Source organism: Heterodontus francisci, chromosome 7 (assembly GCF_036365525.1).
Source record: "Heterodontus francisci isolate sHetFra1 chromosome 7, sHetFra1.hap1, whole genome shotgun sequence".
In the NCBI taxonomy this organism is placed as follows: domain Eukaryota; kingdom Metazoa; phylum Chordata; class Chondrichthyes; order Heterodontiformes; family Heterodontidae; genus Heterodontus; species Heterodontus francisci.
In genome coordinates, this window is record NC_090377.1 from 101,542,420 (window position 1) to 101,554,694 (window position 12,275).

The 12,275-nt window shown below is 43.1% G+C and overlaps 1 protein-coding gene across 5 annotated transcripts in view; it reads right to left on the minus strand.

Annotated features, from left to right (window-relative positions):
- Positions 1-2,977, minus strand: part of LOC137372183 (cyclin-dependent kinase 2-like) — a 75,178-nt gene extending 72,201 nt beyond the window's left edge. For all 5 annotated transcript variants that reach the window (XM_068035750.1, XM_068035746.1, XM_068035747.1 and 2 more), the window contains exon 1: positions 2,718-2,977. In XM_068035750.1, the coding sequence (XP_067891851.1) occupies positions 2,718-2,971 (254 nt within the window). In that variant the 5' untranslated portion in view covers positions 2,972-2,977. The remainder of the gene's footprint in view (positions 1-2,717) is intronic.
- Between the last annotated feature and the right edge of the window lie 9,298 nt (positions 2,978-12,275).

Sequence of the window (12,275 nt, forward strand, 5' to 3'; positions counted from 1 at the left end):
TTGAAAGACAGAGCAGGCTCGAAGGGCTGAATGGCCTACTCTTGCACCTATCTCTTATGTTATGTTATGTTATGGCAAAGTGCGAAAAAAATGTAATCAGTAGATAATTTTAATTACCAACTTTGAATTAGGAGGAATAGTGATTCATGTAGGCAGAGCCCTCCCTCCCTGCAACTATTTCTCCACTTTTGCCACAAATGCACCTAACTGCTTTGTTTGTCACTCCATCGCCCCTCTCTGGCCAATGTCTCAGACTAAACTAGATTCTCTGCAACCTCTGCGTCCTGTTCGACTCCAAGCTGAGTTTCAAACCCAAGATTGTCCCTATTACATCGCTTCCTTATTTATTCCACTGTAACATTACTCAGCTCTGCTCCGACCTCAGTTCGTCTGCTGCTGAAAGCTTCAAGCGTTTATCACCTCGACACTTGATTACCACCATAATCTCCTGACTGGCCCCCATCCTCCATAGATTTCAGCTGTACAAAAACTTTATTGCTTCTATTCTATTCTGCACCAAGTCCTGTTTTCCTTTTACTCAATGACCTACAGTGAGGTGTTGGGAGACCCAGAACCAAAGTTAAAATTCTCATCTTTTTCTTTAAATCGCCATGACCCTCTCTCCTTAACTTCCTCCAGCCCCATTACAAACATCCCAAATTCTCTGCTCCTCTAACTCCAGCCTCCTCAACATCAATTCTCCCTTCGCATCACTACTACCAAGAGTGCTTCCAGTTGCCTAGATTCCACGCACTGGAACACCTGAACCCCTCCATCTCCACAACCTTCCCTTCTTCATTAACATCCTGCTTAAAAGCCACCACTTTGACCAATCTTTTGGTCAACACACCAAATCTCTTTTTTTTTTGCCTTATGCCCATCTTCCTCATGCTACTTTGAAGTGCCTTGGGATGTTTTTCCACACCAACGCAAGTTGTTGCTGGTCCTGGCTCGATCAAATTCTTCATGGCTATAAGTTACATTTGGAGGTCTTTTTCTCATATTGTAGCAGTATTGCAAAAAACAAATTATGTTTTCCTATAGATGTCATAAATAATGAGATTTCCTTTTTATATGGCTCTGCTTTAATGAATCTTTCATTAACATAGTTGAACAGCAAGAAGCTCATTTAAATGCAGGGGGCGGAGCAGCCGCCCCGATGACATAGAGGGGGCAGCCATGTCCCCGGTAACGGTATCCGGCACCACCCCGCAGGCGCCATTTTTAAAGGGCTTCAAGCCCTTCATGAGATTTGAATCTTTAAAGGAAAATTACCTTTTAAATAAAAATAAATCAGTAGGCCCTTTCCCAACCCCAATAGTTGTTTTATATGCCAATCTGACAGACATTAATTTTATTCCCACCATGAACTTACCCCCCAACCTCGTCACTTTTGCCCTTCAACCCCTTCCCACCATCCCCACAGCCATAAAATACATTTTCCCCCTCCCCCCCACCCCCGGCCCTGATAATTTTAGTCCTCCCCTCTCCCCACCAGTTTCTCACCTCGGAATTCCATATGGAGTTCTGAAGGCGCGCAAGTTGTGATTGGCAACCGTAAGATCCACGAGGGACAGCCGCCAGCAGCAGGTACGCTTATTTGCATTTTAAGTAACCTCATTTCCACATTTTGATCAAGGCCCTGCAGCCACACCGAGGCCTCGTCACCACTGCTAATATCTGACGCGGCCTCATGCGTCATCACGGCTCCCTCCCACAAGCACTTTATATGCCTCCCTGCCACGATCCACAATGCCAAGGGGCTGGTAAAACCCAGCCCAAAAGATCTTAATGGATACTTGGGAATAATTAGCAAGCAGCAATTGAATTAAGCAGTTCATATTAAAACATTGAGAGCAAAACTTTAGTTAAATCATCTGAGCATTAAAATAGGAGTATCAACTTAATGTACTCCCTTGTATTTATTGTTTCTGTGTTATCCAAATTGTTATTGTGCTCTACCTGCAATGTGAAATAATCAGCATTAACAGTGCTGATGTCACTAATGCTGGTTTGATTATCAGGATGTGCATTATATTCTTTACAAATGATGCATATCAAGATATGTATTCTTGCCATTTTTAAGAGAATGTGTAACCAATGGATAGGGTATTACTCTGACTGTAACTAACCTGTCGCAGTACAGACCTGTACATTTCTTCAGATGTTGCTTTGGAGGTTACAGCTTGAACAAGTGGGTATATGTACTTTGTAACAAATTACCAAAGTTTGATCTTTGTCGATAGTTACAAAGCTGATGTTTTAAGAAGTTATAATTACACTAAGTTTAGAATGGAGACGAATAATCCTTTTTTTAATAAGATGAAGGGTCTGTGAATGGCACATTGACGTCAGTTTGGGAGAAAAGCTTCTGATGGTAGGACAGTAGATGTATGCAGCTACAAAGTGAACATGGACTATATCAAGGCATCTCCAGGTAGCATATTTAGTGATCTTTCCTTTGCTCAGTGCCATTCTCCTTGGTTTTCGCTGCAGTGACACAAATCCCAAACATATATTAATGTGCATCAAACATAGATGAGCATTAACATTAATGTATGTGTGCGTATATAAAATGCGAGATTTCAAAAGTTTAACAATACGGGCTGTCAGACAACCAAAAAGTACACGGGCTTTGTGCCAGCAGAAAATACTAGACGCTTCATAAAGTGACCTGTCAATGAGTTATTTTATTAGTTTTCATTTTGTTAACTCACGCGTCCAGTCTTATTTTTTTCAGTGCCACCATCTCTCCTGTGACTTTATTCATTGCTTTGTAGACCACTCCATAGGTCCCCTCTCCGATCTTCTCCACTTTCTGAAAGTTATCCATGGTCCCGCCGCTCTGGGCACTGGAGCTCCAGCTGCCGCTGTTGTTGTTTACACCGCCCGCCCGCGCGCGCGCTCCTCCTGTCCCAATCCCAACCGTCTCCTTGTCGCGCGCCGCTAATCCGCTCGGAGACACCCACATTTTCCCGCCTGTTCGTCGCACAAACGCGCATCCTATTGGCTCCGTGCGAGGTTAACGCGATGACGCAATCACGCTCCCTGGCAGGGTGACTCAAGGGACAGGCAGGCTGCGAACCAAACCGGCAGTGGGTTTAAAGTTCACAACGTTCATCATCCGGCTTCACACATGAGGTTGGACAGTTGGATAAGGTGCTGGAAGGGGGAAGCACACTTAGGATCAGTGAGCTTTTACAGTGTGACTAACGTCCAGTGAAAAATCTCACTCCACTCCTCGCCTCTAGTGCAATATCCCTGCTGAATGCGTGATATTAGACGTAAACATAGAGTAATGAATCTTCAGCTCAAGAACCACGGCATTAACTGACTGTGAATCTATTTCAAAACTGACATACGAAACATTTTCTTTCAACGAAGATCGTGATGATAAGTGAACCTAGAATTGACACTGTCTTTAAGTGTAATATACGGTTGCCAACCTTTCAAGATTGTCCTGAAGTTTCCAGGAATTAAAGACTAATCTGGACATGCTTGCTGCGAACAACCCGAAAGAAAAAAAATCATAGAACCAATAAAAGTGTTTTTATTTTTCATTTTCAATATTTTTATAACCAATTAAAGAAAGTGTTCAGTAATAGGAAAGGCGGCTGATCTAAGATAGATTGAAAATTGTCGAAATACGTAGCTGATTAGGTTTGGATAGGTGCTCACATCTCTCTCAAAACGGTGAGTGTACACTATACACCCACTTCTTTACAACTTTAGATTGGCAACTATATAATAGTTTGATCGGTGTAGCACTCTTCAGAGTTCAGAAGATTGTGTGTTTTAAGTCCTATTCCAGAGACTTGAGCGTACAAAAGGGTAATATTTCAGTAAGTACTGAGGGAGCACTACACTGGCTGGTGGTGTCTTTCAGATGTTAAACCTGCCCCCTCAACATATTTATATAGTACTTTTAACGTGATAAAATGTTCCAAGGCACTTCACAGGAGCATTATAAAGCAAAATCTGACATTGAGCCACATAAGGTGATATTATGTCAGATGGCTTTGTCAGAGGTTTTAAAGGAGGAAAGCAGGACAGATAGGTAAGGGGAGGGAATTCCAGAGCTTAGGGCCTAGGCAACTGGAAGCATAGATAGCAATGGTGGAGTGATTAAAATCAGGGATGCTCAAGAGGCCAGAGTTAGATGAGCACAGATATCTGAGGGTTGCGGGGCTGAAGGAGATTAGAGAGATAGGGAGAGGCCAAACCATGGAGGGATTTGAAAACAAGGATGAGAATTTTAAAATTAATGTGTTGCTCGACTGGGAGGCAATGTAGGTTAACGAACACAGGTGCACTGGGCAAATGGAACCTGTTAAGACAGGCACCAGAGTTTTGGATGACCTCAAGTGTACGGAGGGTAGAATTTGGGAGACCAGCAGGAGTGCATTGGAATGGTCATGTCTAGAGGTAACAAAGGCATGAATGAGGTTTTCAGCAGCAGATGAACTGAGACGGGTGAAGTCAGGAAATGTTACAGAGGTGGAAATAGGTGATCTTAGTGATGGCTTGAATATGTGGTTGGAAGCTCATTTTGGGATCAAATATGACATAAACGTTGTGAACAGTCTGGTTTAGTCTCAAGACAACTGTCAGGGTGAGGGATGGAGTTGGTAGCTAGGGAATGGAGTTTGGAGCAGGGCCTGAAAACAATGCCTTTGGTCTTTCCAATATTTAATTGGAAGAAATTTCTGCTCATCCAGTACTGGATGTCAGATAAGCAAGCTTACATCAGATGGATGTAAAAGATCCCTTTGCACAAGCAAGAATATTCTCCCCTTGTCGAGGCCAATGTTTATTCCTCAATATCACTAAAACCAGATTATCTGATCATTATCTCATTGCTGCTTGTAGGGAACTTGCTGTGTGCAAATTGGGCTGCTGAGTTTCCTACATTACAATAGTGACTTCAAAAGTATTTCACTGGCTGTAAACGTTGAGATATCCTGAGGTTATGAAAGGTGCTACAGAGATGCAAACTCTTTCTTTCTAACTTGTAACAGCATCTGTATACAAACTGAAACTAACAAGGTCCATAATGGAAAGTTTCTCTAAACCAGAGACGAGATAACCTCTACACATTGGCAAATTCTACCAAGTAAGCCATTTTTTAAAAACAAACATCTTTTATTATCCTCCAGTATTTGGGCATAGTGACTGTGCAAGATTAGGATTTAAGGAGGGAGGACTAAGCATGTGATAAAAGACCACAAAATCACTTCTACAGAATTGTGACAAATTTTTATCCTCGGATACAATTTCCAGTAACCAATTCAAGATATAAACAAATAAAAAAACCGCAGTCGGCAACAAGCAACTCGCCATGAGGATAGAGTAATGTAGTCACAGTTTCAGATTAGCAGCTGCATAATGCAATTTGAAGCTGGCCGTTGTCAGCTGTGAAATGCACTAACTGGCAGGAACTGTACTTCCACAAATACCCAGCATTTTGCTCTTGGGCACAAAAGTTTGAACGTTGACAGCCCTTTATTCCCCTAAATATTAAAAAATCGGCTTAGTTTGATTAAATATCTAAGTCTGGGTAGTGGCAGAATCACTTAAAATTTAATTACTAGCTGTAGAATTTGTCTTTAACTAGAAAACTTCAGTAAAAAGGAGCAGTCTGGCTATACAATAAGCCTACATTTTGGTACTTCCCAATGCAGTGCAGCATAGGTTGCAGATCAAACCATGCATAATAACTTAGTTAGCAACTACAACTGTGCTCAAGAGTTTTGAGTTGGTGTAATTGTTTTCACAATTATTTTGATCACAAAATTATTTTTGTGGTGAAATGCAAGCACACAAATTACAACTTCATACATTTTAGTTGATGTTCAAATCTGTCTCATTCTTTCATGGTCCAATTCCATGCCACCCTGCAAGTCAGGCACCAATAGGAAGCCAAAACTTCTTTGCACCTATGCTAAACTTGTAGTGCAGATAGTGTATAAAGACCTGAACTGACTATAAATTTAAATAGAGTGAGAGTCCCTCCTCCATGAAATCTCAGCACTTCATTCTGGTGTCAGATCAAGTCACAACACTAGGTCTGGTTGCATTTACATTCACATGGACAGTTGCAGCATAAACGTACCCTTCAGAAGAGCACTGCATGGGCCAGAATTCAGTGAAATTGAGTCATGTTATGTGCAGGTGAGAAAGGTGTCTAAGGGTCTCTCTCAGCCTTCACCTGGTCTTACCGTGACAGCGTTTTACTTTTAAACAAACAATGTTTTTAGCTCCCTCTTGGTGATTCCTTGTTCACCGCTTTCCATCTATAAGGCAAAGAAACTAGCACAAACAGGTTTTCTTAGGTTTAAAGAAGAAAAGTTGAAATTTATTAAACTTGAACTTAAAGTCTAATTCGGTTGACGCCTATGGATACACAACGCACCCACGCTAGCATGCATATGCGATACACATATGCAAATAGAGAAAGAAAAGAGAAGAAAAATAAAGCGGAAACATTTGAGGCAATAGCTGAAGAGGTTTTGTTACAGTTCTTCGCGCTCACTGTAGAGTCCTTGATTGTAGATAGATCTTGCTTTTCATTGGGGCCCAGTATTCTTCTTAAACCTCGTTCACTGTAGGAGACTTTTCTCTCTTGGGGTTCATGTGTCTTCAGTGGATTCACAGGCTTGTGAGAAAGAGATGGGAGCAGACAGGAGAGACCATCTCAGTTCAGGAGCGAACAGTCTTTCTGAGTTCAAATTCTCTGTGGCTCGTTCAAAAAACCTTGGAACAGCCAGTTAGCCATGTGAACAGCTGGTCTAACCAGTCCTGGCCCCAGTGGATTGCATCACCCCAGCTTGCCCTGGAATACACTTGCCCACCCCTTCACTGTCCGGTGATCAACATCCATTGTGAGTTGAATGTGTCAGGGAATGGTCCTTTGTCTACAGAAGCACCGTCTCTTAGTATGCAAATGTTTTTTCCAGCCACAGCTGATCTGTTCAACAAGTCATTTCTGAGCTCCAACAACAGTCCAAATTTAATGTTCATGTGACAAAACCAATGTGCCTCATTCTTGGCAGGTGGGGGCCTGCATGACACCTCCACACCCAACAGAATGAAACGCGATTTGACAAAAGCGCATTTCATTGAAAGGGTCAAGAGAAAATAAACATGCATTTCTCCCATTCATTCATAAATCTTAAAACTTATTATAGCCTGTCTTTTCTTGGTGGCAGTGCTGCTTTAATTGCCCTTTTGGCATCCCAATAAACATGTGGTTCTTTGGGGAGGTTTTTCTTCAGTTTTCCCATTTCTATGGCTGCCTAGTGTCTTTGAGAAGGTTATGTTTAATTAGCCCTAAGTTGGAATTTTTTTTCCAGGAGAGTCAGTAGTGGGCGAGTCTATCCTGAACTCTCCTTCAATGCTTTGCTCAGTCATGCAAAGGCTTTTGACTTTAGGGGATGGGTGGATTTCTTTTTTCTGACTGTAGGGGGGAGGAGTCATTGCTAATCTCCCCTTTGTCCTCTGGGGCATGCCTACCTGCAGGTATTCGTGCAGACTACTGAACACCCCTGTCGCACTTCGACTAGGCGAGGCATCACCCTTATGGTTTCTATGGCCCCTAGAGGTCTTTCTTTGTTTTGCAGGCTCCTGTAAATGCTGTTAGCAACTCTGGTGGGTGCTTCCAGTGTCTGCATTTACATAGGAGGATGTGGGGTTTAACTTTTCGAATGTTTCGTGTTTGGCTGACCGGACAGTAGAGGTTTTCATCTGGGATTCCTCCCGGACTTCCTTTAACCTGCCCTATTGTTCACTTTTTCCCCTCGCCTTTTTAACCTTTTGCCAGCCTTGTGCCTGCCTGTCCCCTTTTGTTGTCGGCAGGGATCCCTTACAGTTCACCAGCCCTCTGCTGGAGGGTCCTCCTAATACTAGTACAGGACTTAGGGGTGCAGGTTTCACTGTAGGTTGGAGTTTCCCCTCACCCTGGCACGTGACAACTCCTGCAATACTCCACCACATCATTGTGGAGTTTTGGCTAGTCAAACTGCTGTCTTTATTTATTTATTTAGAGATACAGCACTGAAACAGGCCCTTCGGCCCACCGAGTCTGTACCGACCAACAGCCACTCATTTATACTAACCCTACAGTAATCCCATATTCCCTACCATCTACCTACACTAGGGGCAATTTATAATGGCCATTTTACCTATCAACCTGCAAGTCTTTGGCTGTGGGAGGAAACCGGAGCACCCGGCGAAAACCCACGCGGTCACAGGAAGCACTTGCAAACTCCGCACAGGCAGTACCCAGAATCAAACCCGGGTCCCTGGAGCTGTGAAGCTGTGGTGCTAACCACTGCGCTGCCCTTATGCGGGCTTTGGTCTTTCATATACCAGCATTTACAGCCACTGTAGTCTTGTGGGCCCTTCTTAACATTTCTCTGCGGCACCACTACCTGGCGAACTACTGTCCACTCCTTGCTCTCAGGTCTGTGAGGAGAACTCCATTTCCTCATCGGTACCCCATTCTTTAAATAGTAACAATAAGGGACTCCCTCTGCTTCACTTTCAGACTGGGGAGCCTGTGCTAACTCTCACAATACTGGGTTGGCTCACTGAGCCTCAGCTGGGGAAAATCAATTTAATTCATTCCCTGGATCTCTTAACTTTCCAAAGAAAGTCTCAGTCAGACCTAGTTATCTGCCTGCAGTCTCCTCTGGGGGAGCTGGTTTGATCATGGCTTGATCCACGACAGATTCAGCATTACTGCAGGGGTCCGTCTCCTGTCATGGCCCTGTCTCTGACCTCCTGCGGTCTTTCTTTCACTACTTGGGGTCTACCACCTTCACCCCCGCCAGATCATTACTTAGGAGGTCAACGCCGACAGGCAAACTAGGGACAATCCCAACAGTCACCAGTCCCGAAACTAGGTTGCACTCCAGGTGCATCCATTGCACAGGTACAGGCATACACTACACTCTCTGGGGGAGGGGGGGGGGGGCAGTGGCAGGGAAGGGCAGGCCTTTTCCCAGTAAAAGGGATCTAGTGGCCGTGAATTACAATGGGCTTGCTTGCCCCACTCAAGGGGTTACTCTCCCTTCAGACACAAAATCTTGATAACCCTCAGGAATCCTATTAAATTTTCCTGCACTTGCAGCAGTAGATTTCCCAGATCTCACTCTTACTGCAGTTAAAGCCACAGCTTGTTCTGCTGTGCTTTCCATCAGGGTCCCTTCTTCACTGAACAGGTGTGCCCTGATTAATCCTACAGGTTTTCCCTTTAGTTTCCAGCAGTCTGCTTTTGAATGCCCCATTTTATTACAATGGAAGCACACAGGTCTCCGGGTCTTACTTCGACTCACAGCACCTTCCTTTTTGGCTGGAGAAGGGACCCCTGTGCTCCTGCTTTTCTTTCTCTCCCAGGACTACTTTGGCTCCTATCACCTTCCCACCCTTTGTCCCTTTTGGATTTATGGGGGTGATTAAGAAAAGTTCGCCCCTGGGAGAGCGACTTATAAATTAAAGCAAACTCATCGGCCAGTTGCTGGGCTCTCTGAACCTGCTGCTCCTCTACATGGGTCTTTATGGAGAGAGTTTAAATTCCTCTCACAGAATTACTTCTGAGATTCTCATAGCTGAGCTGTACTTTAAGAGCCCGCAACCACTGGTCAAAAGGCAGCTGTTTACTTCTTTCAAACTCCAGTTAAGTTTGATCAACTCACGTCTTGAGGGTTCTAAACTTTTGGCGATAGGCTTCAGGTACTAATTCATCTGCCCCAAGGATAGCGTGTCAGTTTATAAGTTATAACTCTCATCTGGCAATACGGAATAAACCTCATGGGCTTTTCCGGTTAGCTTGCTTTGTAATAAAAGAAGCCAGGTCTCAGCTGGCCATTTTAACTGCCTTGCCAGTTTCTCAAAAGACCAAAAAATACCTCTACATCTTCCTCATTTAATTTTGGGATTAGTTGAGATAGACTTAACAATTTTGTACCCAGCCCTGAATTACACTCCTCCGTATTGACTATGCTTTCACCGGGGTTACTCTGTCACCCCCTACTTAACTCAAGGCATCACCGCTCTTTCTTCACATTCTTTCTGGAAGGATCTTTCTCTGTCTGTCCTGCCTCTGTCTCCACGGTCCTTCTGGAAGGCTTTCTTTCATTCTCCCTCTCCTGCCTCTCTTTTCCTTTCCTCAAATTCAAGTTTCCTCTGTTCCAATAGTATCTTTGCTAACAATGTCGGAGTCTGCTTCTAACCCTGTTTCTGCTTCTTCAGATTCAAGGGAAAAATGTTTGGCCACTAAACTTAGGAGTTCAGACTTCCTAGCCTTGCCACGTACAGTGATCCCACACTGCTCAGCCATTTTTCTCAACACCTCCATAGACAGTGCTTTTAACTCATCCCAAGTTACTTCACTCTGGCTTGGGGAGCGACTAGCTTCAGCCACAGGCATGTTAATATTCCAACACACACAACCACAAGAAAACCGGTATTGAAATCTTGTTCTTTTTTGATTGGGAACAATTTGGCTTCCCACTTCCAATTTCTCTTGTTTGTCTGTGGGTCAATTCCAGACGCTTGCACCCAAATTTCTGTTACGAGCAGGTGAGAAAGGTGTCTAGGGGACCCTCTCAGCCTTCACCTGGTCTTACCGTAACAGGGTTTTATTTTTAAACACACTGTTTTAGCTCCGCCTTGGTGAATCCTTGTTCACAGCTTTTCAATTATAAGGCAAAGAAACCAGCACAAACAGGTTTTCTTAGGTTTAAAGAAGAAAAGTTGAAATTTATTGAACTTAAGCTCTATTTCGGTTGACGCCTACAAGACGCGCCCAAGCTAGCAAGCATACGCGATACACCTATGCAAATAGACAGAAAAGAGAAGAAAAATAAAGTGGAAACATTTGAGGCAATAGCTGAAGAGGTTTTGTTACAGTTCTTCGAGCTCACTGTAGAGTTATAGGTAGATCTTGCTTTTTGTTGGAGCCCAGTATTCTTAAACCTTGTTCACTGTAGGAGACATTTCTCTCTTGGGGTTCATGTGTCTTCAGTGGATTCAGAGGCTTGTGAGAAAGAGACAGGAGCAGACAGGAGAGATATTCTCAGTCCAGGAGCAAACAGTCTTTGAGTTCAAACTCGCTGTGGCTCGTTCAAAAAACCTTGGAACAGCCGGTTAGACATGTGAACAGCTGGTCTAACCCAGTTCTGGCCCCTGTAGATTGCATTACCCCAGCAGACCCTGGAATGCACTTCCCCACCCTCTCACTGTCCAGTGATCAACATCCATTGTGGGTTGAATGTGTCAAGGAATGGTCCTCGTCTGCACAAGCACCATCTCTTAGTATGCAAATGTTTTCTCCAGCCACTGCTGATCTATTCAACAAATCATTTCCGAGCTCCAGCAACAGTTCAAAAGCAATGTTCATATGGCAAAACTAATGTGCCTCATTCTTGGCAAGTGGGGGCCTGCATGACTTTCATTTATTTAGCCCAGACTAGTAAGTGGGTCTAGGTGACAGCAAGTTATTAGATTTATGCAGATTTAAGGCATCCGTAGTTTTTACATTACATAGTTGTTTGCCCCTGACAAATGGAAGCCAGTTTTCCTCATGAGTGACCACACATTTATATTTACTTTCCTCCCTATCAGCCTTTTCTCTGCTCAATCATAATTTGTGTTACAGCTTAGACTTGCTCCTTCCTAAAACTTGGATTGACTGGCAACACAAGATCTGCGAATCAAGCACTCTACTTAGTTTGAAAACAAAAAATATTTTCTGGCCCTTGGTTTTAATAATAGATACATCTGTGTTTCAAAAAAGTTACCAATATACAGATTATACAAGCAAACACTCATCTATTTAGTAAAAATAAATTGTAATTTTCTCTTTTAGTAGCTGAGCTGTACTAGAATAGATATAATGTGCCTTCCTGACCTCTGTTTGCAATTACAAGTACAGTGTGTTCAACTACATCATCTACCTATTAATTTATTCACACATTTTAAGCACATTGGAAAAACCCAAACTTTGTCAAACAAAAGGAATGTGTGGTTCTGTTTGTTCATATATAAAAAAGCCTGAATTTGTAAGCAGGGTATATTCACTGTGGGATGACCTCAAAAGCAACCTGGACTAGATACACCTTTGCTAAAATAGCTGTATTATCCAGATTTAAAACTATATTTTGTAAAATTTTCTATGCACATTTAATGATTTTAATTGTGAAAATGCTGGCTTCCCAAAGCTGCCCTAACAGAGCACTGTGGGTTTTTAAAGAATGTCTGCTTTCCACACCAAA